Raw genomic sequence first — 15,099 nt, forward strand, 5'->3', positions numbered from 1 at the left:
CATCTCTCGCACACCGCGAGTCAAAGACTAGACTATAAGTCAATGACATTACACACCATATGCAGCGTTCGAAATACCTGCCTACCCGACCACCCGGGACAGGTTATGTTCAACACAGACTGCCTGATTCTCGAATTCACCTGCCCGACGGTCAGGTTAAAATTTTAATCATTATTAATTTTAATTTTTTTTATTTTAATTAAGTAAGTTAGTATTTTTTGTGGGCAGGTAAGTTTTGGTCAGGACTGGCAAGTTTTACATATAACCAGCCCTGTGGTCTGACTGAAATTTTTGGGAGTTTCATACCCTGCCATATGCTTATTTTGCCTAATGTGGGGGCACAGTGGGTGAGCTGGCTAAAGCGCCAGGCTAGTGATCCAGCGAGGTTGAGGTGTCGGGATCGAGCCCGTGACTGGGTGTAAAAACCTTGGAGTCAACTTTGTGTGCAGAATCTTTCAGTGTTGTCACAACCGCTAGTGTACAGTACACAACCCTGTGTACTTAAAAAGAACCCACGGATCCGTTGGTATATGACCAGATGGTGGCCACATGAATACGTGCAATCACCTAGTTCCGGGTACGGCAACGTTCAGTAAACTTGGACAAAGTACTGTGACTATGTGTCCCCAGTCCACCCAGCTGTGAATAGGTACCTCGTTAGGATGAGAAAGCCACAATAAACTCAGTGCGCCTTGTGGCTGCAAGAGATGTATGATCCCCGGGGAGTTGAGATTGATAATAAGATGTGCCGTTGAGATTGACATCCAATGATCGAGGGAAAAATTACCAGCGTCTTGAGCATGTACTAATTGCGTGGATATGTGCGCTATATATAAATATCATAGACATAGAATAATAATTGAGTGGCGACAGAGACCAGAAATTGTCAAGAAAGAATTACATTTATGATAACAGGGAAAGTGCCAGTCATTAAACGTAAAGTCTGTTGAACAAACTCTGGGGTTGTTCAAAACAGTGAAAATTCATATTTTATGAATAATTCTCCAGATTTGATCTTACCTTATAGTTTGGCGATTTGAAAAATATATCCCTTCAGATTCAATACGGAGTAGCCTCCCTTAGAGCACACGTCTGCAAGCTCCCCGAAAGTGTGTGACACTTCGTGTGGAGAATCTATCGCTGTGAGGAGCTTGACCTGTCAACACACAGGCATGATGTCCCCAGCAGCAACAATTGTCACCATATGCAAATTGTGGAAAATAGTTTGTATCTTGGTTCCTATACATGTTCACACGGCCGTTCAAGCAGCTATGGAATTGCTGTCCTTACCACTCGAAGAACTATTTGGGTATTGGAGGAAAGATTGGTTGACTGAGGACATTATGCATTGCGTCGCCAAAAATGAATGGCGGTAAATGTGAACCGGTGAACCTGTAGATATCAAACTAGACACGTTTGACATCACACACATCGATCTCAATGTCGATAAGTGATTTGGATATACATCCTAGAATTATTGGATCATTACAAAAAGGTAACGCAGCGATGACAATTATTTTTCATGGCTCATCCACTGACCAACCAAGTCAACTTGCTCGTCCAGGACATAGTCAGTGGACATAAGTATTCGTCACTGTGTTTAATTTCCATAGACTTACATGTTAATTTGGTGCAGCTAGAAAAATTGTGTTGAATTTATTTTTCGTTTGATCTTGTTCATATTTTGCACATGGGTCATGAATCATTTGGACAGATTTCCGCCTAAGATTTATAGTGAGAATATATGGGGTTTGTTTTATAGAAAGTCTACGGTAACCCTAAACGAATTACCCCCGAACCGGCCCCAAGCCGAACCGGCCCCTGATATTTAACCCGAACCGGCCCCTGATATTTGACCCAAACCGGCCCCGGGAAGTAAATATTTCTACATTGACATATGAATTAAAGTTCCTTTAACATAAATGACGAAAACATATTACTCATATGTCTTTACATGTAATATCGATTTTTGAAAATATATTAGCGAATATTAGTGTCGATGAGAGGCAAGTGAACATGCAAGTGCTGCTGTTCACGAGATCCCGTGGTAGAGGACATTTTATGTAATTCTTTTAAGAATCTAAAGATCAATTGCAAAACAATACTAAAGTAAAAGCGTGTACTTACATTTTTCGTTCATCGTATCCACAGAATTGACACATTAATTCAATACAAGAATAGCACATAAATCCAATATAATGAATTCACGTTTCACCTTTGTTACGACCAAGTTTCCAGTAACGAAAAATAATGTCGATCCTTCATCTTTTAGCATGTTTCCATGTGTGGAACATTTGTCAAGATTTTCAACACACATTAACCACCTTTCACAGAGTGAATTCTGCTAACATTATGAAAACTAAAACATTCTTCAGCTCCAAAATTAAACTGTTATTTTTATGGCGTCTCACTGAGCGATTAAAGTGAATGTGTTGTTTTAATATTTCTTTGAACGGATTATCGTGGCGAATTAATGTACATGTTGTCTTAAAGCGTATGCTCTTACTTGACACTGATTGCGTTCACTCAATGTCAACTGCACCGTATACTGTTATCTTCACCTTGCGTATAATCATATAAAAGACATTATCTGAAGGACATGATTCATAATTTGTTCATCATGGATAACGTGACCGATTCTTGCGTTTACTGCTCACTGAGATGCCGCGAAAGACAACAGTGCCTATATAATAAATTAATTGAAATCTTCATGTATATATATATATAATAAATTAATTAAAATCTTCATGTCTGTATATATTATATATATAAGAAATTAACTGAAATCTTCATGTCTGTATATATATATAATAAATTAACTGAAATCTTCATGTCTGTATATATATAATAAATTAATTGAAATCTTCATTTCTGTATATATATATAATAAATTAACTGAAATCTTCATGTCTATATATATATATATAATATATTAATTGAAATCTTCATGTCTGTATATATATATAATAAATTAATTGAAATCTTCATGTCTGTATATATATATAATAAATTAATTGAAATCTTCATGTCTGTATATATATATATAATAAACTGAAATCTTCATGTCTATATATATATAATAAATTAATTGAAATCTTCATGTCTGTATATATATAAAAATTAACTGAAATCTTCATGTCTGTCTGATTAATTGTCTGATTATCGTTAATTAACCCAGGGGCCGGTTCGGGTGCGGGGACGGTTTGGGTTAAATATCCAGGGGCCGATTTGGGTTAAATATCCAGGGGCCGGTTCGGGTGTATCCCCCCTAAACCTACACCTAACATAATGCTAAATCTAAACCCTAACCCCCTGAAATAATCATAATAAACGGCCGGAACTCTTACCGCTCATGTAACTACATTGCGGAAAATACTTGAAGGAACATTACATGGAAATTATGTATCTGATCTGAGATGATTTCCTAACAACCTGCAAAATTTGACAACCAAATAACGAAAACTGTATTAATGAAAATTATTACAGTTACACTAAAAGGGATACGGTGATTTCGTAGACTGAACCAGTTCGTAGACGCGGTGGATTCGAACCCAGACTGGTTTGTAGACGGTGATTTCGTAGACGTGTATTAATAATTGAATAATAGTATATATTAAGTTTGATTTTACTTAGAATGTGTATAACGAAGTTGTTATGCTTTGTTTTCAGTGATACGAAACTAAGGGCAGCTAAGGACAAGAAAGTGTGAATCGAAGAGTGAACGAATATTTTCCCGTCTCTTGTCTAGACTTGTTTTACATGTATTTGTATGAATCTAGAAAACAAATTGTAAAAATGTGAGGCATAATCATTATACAAATAAAATGCAGATAATGTTTTAAACAAGATCATCTGAAAGAGTGTAAAAAGAAGCAAAAAGTGTTTGTACAGGTAAACTTTGTCGGCGGATCAGACAAAATTAGTCTACTCATCATAATTTCCCGACTGTTTTCATTGTTGTGGGAGGATTATCAGGTTTCACTGAGTTGTTGTGAATGTTAATTAGGAAGTGGTGAGTTGTTTTGATTGCGAAACACTCTGTGTAGGAGATGTAAGTGTTTTCTTAAGAAGTGTTTTCTGCTACTTCTCTGCTGGTCTGCGTAGTTGAATTGAATGACGATACTTACCTAATACTTATCTTTTAATTTTACACAACTGAATTTAATATATTAGCGGCCTATGATTTGTCGGACGTGGACCGTTGTGAAGCATATTTTATTATTTTAAGCATATTTTCACCGCCGATCATAGTTACCTGATATATTTTATTTATTTCACAAAATGCAAACACTTTTCGTCGATTTTCATTATCATTGAGGTTGAACTTTTCCCATTTTACTAACGTCTACGAATCCACCGGATTTCCACGTCTACGAACCAGTCTGGTCTACGAATTCACCTACAGCCCACTAGAATAACATGCAAGTCTATGAGAATTTTGCCGACTGACGAATACTTATGTCTCATGACTGTCTCTCATTTCAGGGAGAAATGACATTTCCTTAGAAACTATTATTTGTTTCAAGACACGCTAAGCACAGGCGGATCCAGAGCACGGGTGCGCATCCCCCCCCCCCTATCTTTTATACTGAAAGTTTATTAAATGACCATTGAAACTCATGAAAATGACGTGTGCAGCTGTTCCCCAACTGTACAAAAAAGCTGTATCCGCCCCTGCTAGGTGACCCTATACATTACACGATATACAATGGGTACCATGACTACAATGACCCAAGTAAATAGCTTAATTAAGTAAAACCTTTTGTCAAATTTAAGTGCAAGAATGCAGCTAACCAACCCAGCAGTACTATAATGACAGTAGCCTAACGCTTTGTCTCTGTAAAAATTTGACAGAAGCAAATGGTTGCTTTTGAATTGAAAAGGAGCCCGGTTGAGATGGGAGATTCAGAACCAGTGGAAATCTAGACTTGTTTCATTTAGGGCTTTAGCATTGTGGACAGGCTATAATGACAGTCCTGCATTTCTTTGGCTACGTGTGGTAATATGCTCAGTGCTCACAGTACTTACATTGAATATATATTGCAAAACTGAGTTCATTTGCTTTTAAATTCGTTGTAAATTAAATTTCTGAATTACTGAATGTTTATTTTTGTTTTGTTATTATTTAATGTAAGCTAACTTACAGTGTTGATAGTTAATTGCAAATCCTTAATTTGGCCTAAGCTGTCGGGATCCTCCCACACTAATTTCACCAGTGAACACCATAAAAGTGATGTTGTATTCGTTCTGACCACCTTCTGCTTTTCCTTCTTTTCTCAATGAGTATGTAACATGGAAAGAGTTTTGAACACTGTCCAATTTTCATAAGCGCTTCAAATATCCTGCATGTACTGATAGTATTTGGACATCCTTTTCTATGTTAGGGGGACGGTGGGGTAGCCTAGTGGTTAAAGTATTCGCTCATCACGCCGAAGACCCGGGTTCGATTCCCCACATGGGTACAATATGTGAAGCCTGTTTCTGGTGTCTAACGCTGTGATACTGTTGGAATGTTGCTAAAAGCAGTGTAAAACTAAACTCACTCACTCTAGGTTAGGGGTGGTGGTCTGCATCAAAATGAATTCAATTAATTTATTTTTTATTATAAGCTGTCCACTATTGTATGACAAATATTTACAGTTGACTCTAGAAGTCTGTAATACTTATTGGAGTGAAATGCTCAATATACAGTATTCATTCCACTCTCCTACCCAGAGTTCCATGCGGCAAGCCAGCATAGTACCTCTGCCACAGGCCAGAAAAATGTGACGATTCGTCACATCTTGCAATGTCCATTCATTATAATGTACAGATTTCTTTTACTCTTTTATTTTTGACGAGTCTACACATCTAACTAAACATCTTTAATAGAATGGTTTAGTTTCACTTAGAAAATATCCAAAAACAGGTAACACTATTTCGATTTGCGTAGCGATCCTTTGTTTACATAGGTTGTACGGCTCCACGTGCTGTCATCGAAGCCGACGGAGAGCAAACGATGCAGCCAGTTTGATATCTACATATGTACTGTCATAGACCTAACTGTCGCAGTTGTGGAAGAATATATATGTAACAATGTAAAACATTATGAAGAGAGCGCCGAAAAGCTTTCGTGAGTCCAGTCTCTTCTTATTATGAATATGCTCGTTTGATTACAAACAAGAGAAAAGTCCGGTCACGTGATATGCAAATTAGCCTGTGGCAGTGATGTTATGTTAAGTCATCGCTGTGCTGGAGTGTGTATTCATTCTTGTTCCTGATATATGTTATTAATATTATAACTGTATTAGGGCTGTTTCAATTCACTTCCAGATTTGGTGAACCAAACTTAATACCTTCATGAATTCATTTCGTTATTTGTGATCACAAGAATCGAATATCCATTAATTGGTTTACACATGAATTCAGTGTTAAGTGAGATATATGCTAAATGGAATATATCCAAGCCAGGCAGGATAGCAGTCAACACTATCATATATTTATTTTAACATTACTGTAGTGATTGGTCATTGTCATAGTAAATTAACTGTCAACATGGTGAAAACATATAAAGAATCTATTTTGTTATTGTTTCACTGAATATGAATATTTGTTACCCACCATAACATTTGTATTTGTTACCAAATATTTGTCATATGTAGATTCATTGCAGCCCAACATATTATCATTTGTAATTTCATTGTTTTGACTCACTTTAAGCATCATGATGAGATATCATTTGTCTGAGTTTATCATGAAGACAAAGTAATTATATGCCGAGAAAGACTCAAGTTTGGTAAAGGCTCCAGCTAGAGTGTAAACTGAAACAAGTCTTTTCCAAAGAATTAAGGAATATGGAGTAATTTTACCTTTTCTGTTTTTTCATACAGCTCGTTTTCAAAGTTTTGAAGCAATTTTAAGCTTGTCCTCAGCTGACATCGAGCGAGCCACCGGCCTCTCTGCTGGTGACGTCAATAATCTCAAGCAAGCTGTTGCTGAAGCAGTCCCGAAACCACCTGTTGTCACAGGTATAGTTCTTACTTACATTCATCTGAAAGTCACCAGTACTTGATGAAGAAATGACTTCAAACCATTCAAACAAATAAACAATACTCATGGTAATGGTCATGAAGTTGTCATCATTTAGTTTTTAAAACTTTTGCACATTTCGCATTCAGTACTTGATGCTTATGTATGAGAGCACTTTAGGACACATAAGACTTACGATAGTCATAGCATTGCTTTACTTTGGAATTTCCATGCTTGGTCCATTTTTACAATGTAAGTAAATTATCTTGCTTTACGATTCTTTTTTAAACACTTATGCTTTAATATCAAAGAGATATCACAGACTAAGGGCAAGCAAGAGTGTAGAATGCCTGTATTTCTAAAACAGATATCACAAAGATGTTTGCATCACACTTTGGTCTTAACACAAATAACCTAAGTCCTTAAACATTTTGCAACAAACAAATATCTAACCACAGCTATATCTAACCAACTCATCAAGGAAATGTTCACACCCATAGCTTCTGTGAGTGGCATTTAGAAGGTGGTGTGATTAACAACAGGGTGAGTCCTATGGACATACAACTTCTTTATTATTAATATGTGCTATGCTTCGCTGTGGCTGCTTGAACCATTATTGAGCACTTGGTTGCTCAAATCAATAATGCAGAAGTTTTATATGCATAGATTTCTCCCCTTTCTTCTTCACACCCATAGCTGTATCAACCCATATATTAACCAAAGATTATGTAACTTCAACAAATCAACTGAAAGATGAACACGTTTATTAAAAAAAACATAAATATATGTTTGTGTAGTAGCACCACCACTGGTCACAATCAATACTCAATAGAGCCTACAGAGATGCCTACCCTTATGCTTTAGGCGTAATTATTGCGATTTTGAGCATTAAATTACACCATTACACTTAATCTGCGAAAATTACGCTTTTCTTCTCGTGTTACGAAAATCAATAAAGTGGATAAATTTTCACAAGGAAGTGTTTCGTAATGCACAGGTGCAGGGGTGCAGAAATGGCCTTGCACCGATAGGAATCGCTTACTCATAGCATCGCACTAATTCCAATTAACTTGCAAGGAATTAAAGTATTTTGAGTCACATGACCAACATTTTTCGATGTATGGAGCTTCATAATGATTGGTCACATGTGTTTCTGCCTAGAATCTTCCTTTCAAGAAAACGTGTACCATGTTGAAGCGATCGGCAGACAAGTATTACACTTTTTAGGTCCAAATTACACTTTTTGACCTCTAGTATTACGCTTAGGCCCAAAATAGGGTTGGCATCTCAGGAGCATAGGACCTATTTTGACCAGGTTTGGCAAACAAGATAGCACCAATGGAAATATCCAGACTCTTGAACATTGACACTCTGTAACCAAATCCCTATGTTGTCAATGACAGTGATCTCCATCAATATTTCCATCTTATTTTGCTCTTAAATGTATGGGTTTTAATTCACAATCTCAACTGACTTGACAGAGTTGATTGAGACTCAAAATTCAAGTTTCAAGTCTCTGCTTTCATTTTTGTATATAAAACAAGCACCTGTTTATTTATCTTTCAATGGTCCTTGATTCTATTTCATTAAGGTTCTTTACAATTTGGACATTATGCACTAATCGGAAACCTGAGCCAATATGAAGTTCACTTGGTCTAGTATACTAAGCTGATGGCTCCATACATCAAAACTACAGTTTGGGTTAAGCAGACAAAGACGTATTTAGCATAAATTGCTTAGATGTTGATTTTCGTAAATGCGTTATTTGTCATTTTGGTTTTCAGCTTTGGAATTATTGAAAGGCTCTGGCAGTGTTGTTCCCATCAGGAAACTGAGCACAGGCTGCCCTATTATAGACAGGCATCTGAAAGGTAAAATTAGCAATTAGATACAAAATTATAATATTTTACCATCAGCTTATGTCATGTATTAGTTGCAGATTGGTTGGTATTAAGGATGGAAACATATTGTAGTTGATGACTTGATTATTGTGCTCAACTCTCCATAAACACGATCAAGGCAGGGCCCAGGCATCTGAAGTGCTGCAATTTGCTGTGCGCAGTTATGTCCCTTTGACACACCAGACACCTGTCTATGGGTTCGAATCCCATTGTGGCTTAGTTTTATGTCATTTGCATTGGCAATGTCTTCTGAAAAACTGCATAATAGATTATGTTAGCCTAATTAGCATGATAGTAAGCTTTACTTTCCCACAGTGACAGCGTTGTGGGTAATTCCCAGTAGATGTGAACCATGTCTATGTCATTCTGCCTACATGTGATTCTACCTAAATATGATTGCATATATATGTCATTCTGCCTTTATGTGGCTCTTTTACAGTTAAATGAATAATGTAACAAATTGTGCCCCCAACACATTGCCTGTAATTTATGAGACCTTTCAACTGTCATTGTCATACGCAAACATTTACAGATGAATTAAGTCAAATGTTTTAATTTATGATGGGAAGATTTATAGATTTTGGAAACTTTGTCAAGATATACAAAGACAGTTTGTTATTCTTCTAAACCTGAGACATGCTATAAATGATTACTATTGAAAATGATTTCAGAATCATATATCTGATGAGATAATATGATCAACTGATTGTCATTTTTCTGGTGCAAGAGCAGGATTTTACATGACACATATTGGTTTGAGTCATAATTGACAACCCTATGTTCAGACTGAGTATTTACAATAAAATAGTAAAATAAAATATTAATCACTATTCAGCTAGCTGTTTAAGATAAAACAAATCTACACACTTTCAGAATTAAATGAGTATCCACAAAACAGAAACTTGGAATTTCCACGGTCTAATTATAGATCACTGATGCGATGTTTACACACCAGCAACAATCAGCTGCTTTTATTACTGACACACATTTACTGCAGTCACGGTGTGTTTGATAATCTGTCTCACAGTCCCTGATGCCCCTTGAAGATCCGGGTTAGAATATTGATCTTCAGTAACCCTGGTGATGCTTGTCGTAAGGGCCGACTAACGGGATCGGGTGGTCAGGCTCGCTGGCTCGGTTGACACATGTCATTGGTTCCCAGTTGTGCAGATCGATGCTCATGCTGTTGATTACTGGATTATCTGGTGCAGACTTGATTATTTACAGACCGCCACCATATAGCTGGAAAATTGCTGAGTGCGGTGTAAAACTTAACTCACTCACTGACTTACAGACCCTGAACCACATTTCTTTCCCTTCTGCCTAGCCCTCCTTTTAATGCTAAAGCTCTAAATAAAGCAAGTCCTGATTTCCTCAGGTTCTGAATTTCCCATTTCACAGGGGCTCCTTATCATTTTAAATGGATTTATTTGTTACTATCCAAAATATGTTCAGAGACTAAGCATTAGTCTATGTGTTTGACATCAGACAAGCATTGGTTCTTCATTCATAATAACTCACAACATCCAAATTAAAAAAATACAACACACACAGCTGGAACAGATGTAGGTCAAACTGTCATCCTTGTCAAGCCTGTGCAGTCACAGATGATGCCGTCAGATGCCTACAATGTTTTTAAAAAACCAGTCAGTGTACTGTATTATTGGCAGATACTTTCAATCAAGAAAACACATGAGTGAGTGAGTAAGGTTTTACACCGCTTTTACTTTTAGCAATATTCCAGCAACATTACGGCAGGGGACACCAGAAATGGCCTTCACACATTGTATCCATGTGGGGAAACTAACCCATGCCTTAGGCGTGACAAGCGAACACTTGAACCACTAGGCTTCCCCTGGACATATAGTTGTGTTCAAGGACATACGGGTATCCCATGTCAGTTCATTCATAAATGGGGCGGTGGGGTAGCCTAGTGGTTAAGGCGTTCGCTCGTCACGCCGAAGAAACGGGTTCGATTCCCCACATGGGTACAATATGTTAAGCCCATTTCTGGTGTCCCCCGCTGTGATATTGCTGGAATATTGCTAAAAGCGGCGGCGTAAAACCAAACTCACTCACTCACTCATTCATAAATCCAATGTAAGGTCATTTCCAGATCAATTTGTTGTAAACAAACTGTGTTGTCTGACAATATGGTATTAGTTAGTTCACTTTGTTCTCTAGGAAAGTAGAATGATACAACCAGCATGTTGTCTGTCTTGATGAATATTTTGATTTCTGGATGATAACTTTGACAGTTATCTCAGTCATAATTGCTCTTGAACTGTGTTCATCAAGGACAGATCAAGTTTGACAATCAGCGAAATCAGCCATTACTAACTAGGTTAAAGGTCATAAAACCACATCAGTGAGAAATTGGCCTGGGGCTTGTTGCGGTATGGTAATAAGAAATCTAATTAACTTGTCATATGTCCAATTTCATGTCAGGTCTCATTACTGGATGAATTGGTCAAACAAAATCATAGGACACATGTCAGCATGATTAGTCAGTGACTAAATATTCTGGTTCCAGAATGCAATCTTTCTCATGAATTTAACTATTTAAAACTATTCAACTTATAAACAAATTGTATGTTTTAGCCTAACTACTGGCTGGTGTGCAGTGGGTGTCATTTGTAGTACAGTTTTTGCCTGATGATGTTTCTCTGAATACTACATACAACAGTGGCATTTGTCAAGATTTACACAGATGCTGTGGGTTCACAGGCCTTGAGTGCAAAGTGAAAGTGACGTATGATTTCATACACTTACTGCTTGACTCATATTAGATGAGCCTGCGCAGTACACGTGTTTGTGACAAGTAGGCGGGGTAGGGAATCTAGACGAATACACTTGGTTGCTACAGGTAGATTGGTGATCAAGCACGTGCAATACATGCTAACCATGGCGTGAACTCAATACTGCTTCTGTTTAACACGTGTCTCACAGAGCGATTTAGTTCAGCAAGACACCATCTCGACACGAGTCAATTTTTGAATGTTTGCAGATTTTAATTAATTTAACATGTCCAAGTTAGGGAAGCATGGGTGAATTGTTCATTATCAGGAAAAGGAGTTGGCCTACAATGTTATTATTTATATGGAAAAGATGTGTGCAACCAAAGTAGACGCTATTTCAGTAGCCTTGCTACTGGTCTTTCCATGGCAACTTTAAAATGTATTAAAGTGGAAGGTGATAGGGGTGCCAGTAGGCCTACTTTTATTAGTCCAACCAAGTTGCGCAAACCCAAAACTTCCACGCACAAACTTGACGATTTTGACCGGTGTGCAGTCCGTCAATTTGTACAAAGTATATATGGAGTGCAAAACCAACTGTCTACTCTAGATATGATATATGATATGGCAAGAAGCCAATTGCATTACCAGGGTTAAAAGGAAAGTTTTCGAAAAATCTGAAAGACATGGGGTTTAGGTGGCGAAAAACGCAGCCAAATCATAAGGTTTTTATGGAACGAAAAAGACATCGTTGCAAAGCGCATGCAATGCTTACGTGCAATTAGAAAATGTCGAGATGAAAATCGAACTATCATCTTTATCGATGAAACATGGTTGCATGTACACCACATTGTCCCAAAATGTTGGCAGCTTGATTGTGAGGTTGTGATAAATGGGGTTCAGCCTCCGTCCGGGTTCGATCCCCGACCACGTCATACCAAATTAAAATTAGACGTTAAAATATGGTACTTGTCGGTCCCTGCCTGTCGCTCGGCATTAATGGGTACAACGAGGACTGGTCGGCTCGGAGTCAGTATAATGTGTCTGAGTGGGGTATTCATGCTTCACTGCGGCATGGTATCTCAGTGGGCTAGCACTATAAAACCAGCTTCAGTCTGGGCTAGTACAAGCAGCCACACATACACATACACATACACATACACATACACATACACATACACATACACATACACATACACATACACATACACATACACTAGCATGCACGTCGTCATATGAGCGAAATATTCTCAAGTACTGCATTAAACCCAATTTCACCTCACCTCACTAACAACAGCTAACAGAAAAGATGATATCAAAGCTTGGTTACAAAGGCACAATGTTGTATTTGACGATAAAATGCTCAAAGCTGAACTGTTGTGTCTGGCAAAATCTAACAAATCAGACCCTGTCTATAGAGTAGACACTATGTTGAAACACAGAATTGAACCCAATTGAGTTGATTTGGGCCAATGTAAACAATTATGTCGCTTGAAGTTCACAAAAACTTCGCTAAGAGTTGCCTTAAACAAGAGAATGTCTGATCTCGGTGCCAAGGAATGGTCCGAATGTTGTAAACATGTGAAAACCATTGAAGATAGCTACTGGCAACGGGAAATTGCAGTAGAAAAAGAAATTGACAGAATCGTGATTGAAGTGGGACTGGCAAGTGATTCAGACACTGAGACCGATTCAGAAAGTGACGACTAAGGCCTGCAGTATGCCTAAATCAGTAAACTCCATAATGGATCTATTCGATATTTGACCCCTGTGTGGAGAGGATGCACCAGAATATTTGCCGATTATACATCCATTTGTAAACATAACAAATGTTCTTTTCTCTAGCACCTGTGTGGGGTGTTTTGTAAATAAAGTTATATTTGTCTTGGTTCAGTTTCTCAGGATCTGAGATGTACACATACTTAGTATGATATAACAATCAAACCGCGATTCACATGAGGAAATTGGACTTTTCAAGTTTTAGACGACAACCTGTTTGCCTCATTTTTCATATGGAATGTTCTGGAGGGCGTTCCCCGTATCTGCAAATTGGGGTCATTTGTCAGGTCATGGCTCATCTATTAGTAGTAGGGGCGGTGGGGTAGCCTAGTGGTTAAAGCGTTGGCTCGTCACGCCGAAGACCCGGGTTCGAATTCCCACATGGGTACAATGAGTGAAGCCCATTTCTGGTGTCCCCCGCCGTGATGTTGCTGGAATATTGCTAAAAGCGGCGTAAAACCAAACTAACTCACTCACTCACTCACTCTTTATTGTATACTGCGGTTCTAAGTCTGCAAATAGTTGAGTCTGGACCACAAGATCCAGTGATTGACATCATGACCTCACCCTGCCAGTCTCATTTTACCTCTAATTGAAAACATGTAGAATAAATATTTCTACCATCTTTAGGTGGTGGCTATAAATTGACTTGTAATTATTTTGAGTGACTGATATTAGACCTGAACATGCTTTGTCTAGAGTTGACAATTGTCATATTATTTGCAGGGGGGGATATTGTCAACCGGTATTACGGAGATTTCAGGGGAGAGTGCGAGTGGCAAGACTCAACTGTGTCTACAGCTGTGTCTCACAGCACAGCTTCCACTAGAACATGGAGGCCTGGAAGGAGGTGAGTCAGAATTTTACAATTTTGTTGCAGCTGTAATCCAGAAACAGAACAAAACTCCTAAAATAACAAAGACAATAACTTGTGTGGGTTGGGGTGGATTTTTTTACAGTTAGTCCAAAGTCAGACCAATTAAACAACAAACCAATCAGGCAACCCATTCGTAACTACTCGCCTCTTTCCGTGACCTACAAGAAGACTCATACCTGTATCGTACGCCATTATTGCCAGGAATTTTGGCAAACCTATTAAATTGCGAGTAGTAAAACACATTTCGATGCATGAAAATGGCGGCACCTGTAAACTTTGAAACTTCTCTAACTATACAAAGCACAATATAAACATAAAATTTGAGCTAAAGGATCAGCAACTTTCAACACTGAAACATACTTACAAAAGGGATGACTGTATAGTTGTTTTGTCCACGGGATATAGCTATAGGATATTCTTAGAGTAGCCATGTTTGAGTTATCTTTCCTTAGTACTAGTACTAGATTATTTCATCTCCGTGCCCATTTGCGCTTAGACAGGGCCAAGTCTTAAACATGGCCACGTCTTAAACATGGCCAACGAGAGGGGTACAAGATGCCATCCGGTTGCCGGAATGACATGAGTAGTTACGAATGCCAACCAATCAACCCAAGAACAAATCCAATGACACAAGCACATCCTGTACAAGGGTGCACACCGAAGAAATCAGATGTCATACCACCTTCATTAACAGTCATACATTATTAAAAGACTTCTTGTTGTCAGCTTTCTTTCTAACCAATAATGCCAGAACGCAGTCGCAGCGAACTGCCTTCTCTCCGACTTCCTGCCTAAATCA

General features: G+C 38.0%; 1 protein-coding gene across 4 annotated transcripts in view; it reads left to right on the top strand.

Moving 5' to 3' along the window:
- Positions 1–1,148: 1,148 nt before the first annotated feature.
- The window catches only part of LOC124285429 (DNA repair protein XRCC3-like), a 42,969-nt gene continuing 29,018 nt past the window's right edge, over positions 1,149–15,099 (top strand). Inside the window, exons 1-4 of one of the 4 annotated variants that reach the window (XM_046721651.1) lie at positions 1,149–1,309; positions 6,870–7,007; positions 8,793–8,879; positions 14,151–14,273. In XM_046721651.1, the coding sequence (XP_046577607.1) occupies positions 1,246–1,309; positions 6,870–7,007; positions 8,793–8,879; positions 14,151–14,273 (412 nt within the window). In that variant the 5' untranslated portion in view covers positions 1,149–1,245. Of the gene's footprint in view, positions 1,496–6,869; positions 7,008–8,792; positions 8,880–14,150; positions 14,274–15,099 lie in introns of all 4 variants that reach the window. The other 3 variants (XM_046721652.1, XM_046721653.1, XM_046721654.1) reach the window with 3 other exon arrangements.

This window comes from Haliotis rubra, unplaced genomic scaffold (genome assembly GCF_003918875.1).
Source record: "Haliotis rubra isolate DU_JTF1 unplaced genomic scaffold, ASM391887v1 Scf36, whole genome shotgun sequence".
NCBI lineage: Eukaryota > Metazoa > Mollusca > Gastropoda > Lepetellida > Haliotidae > Haliotis > Haliotis rubra.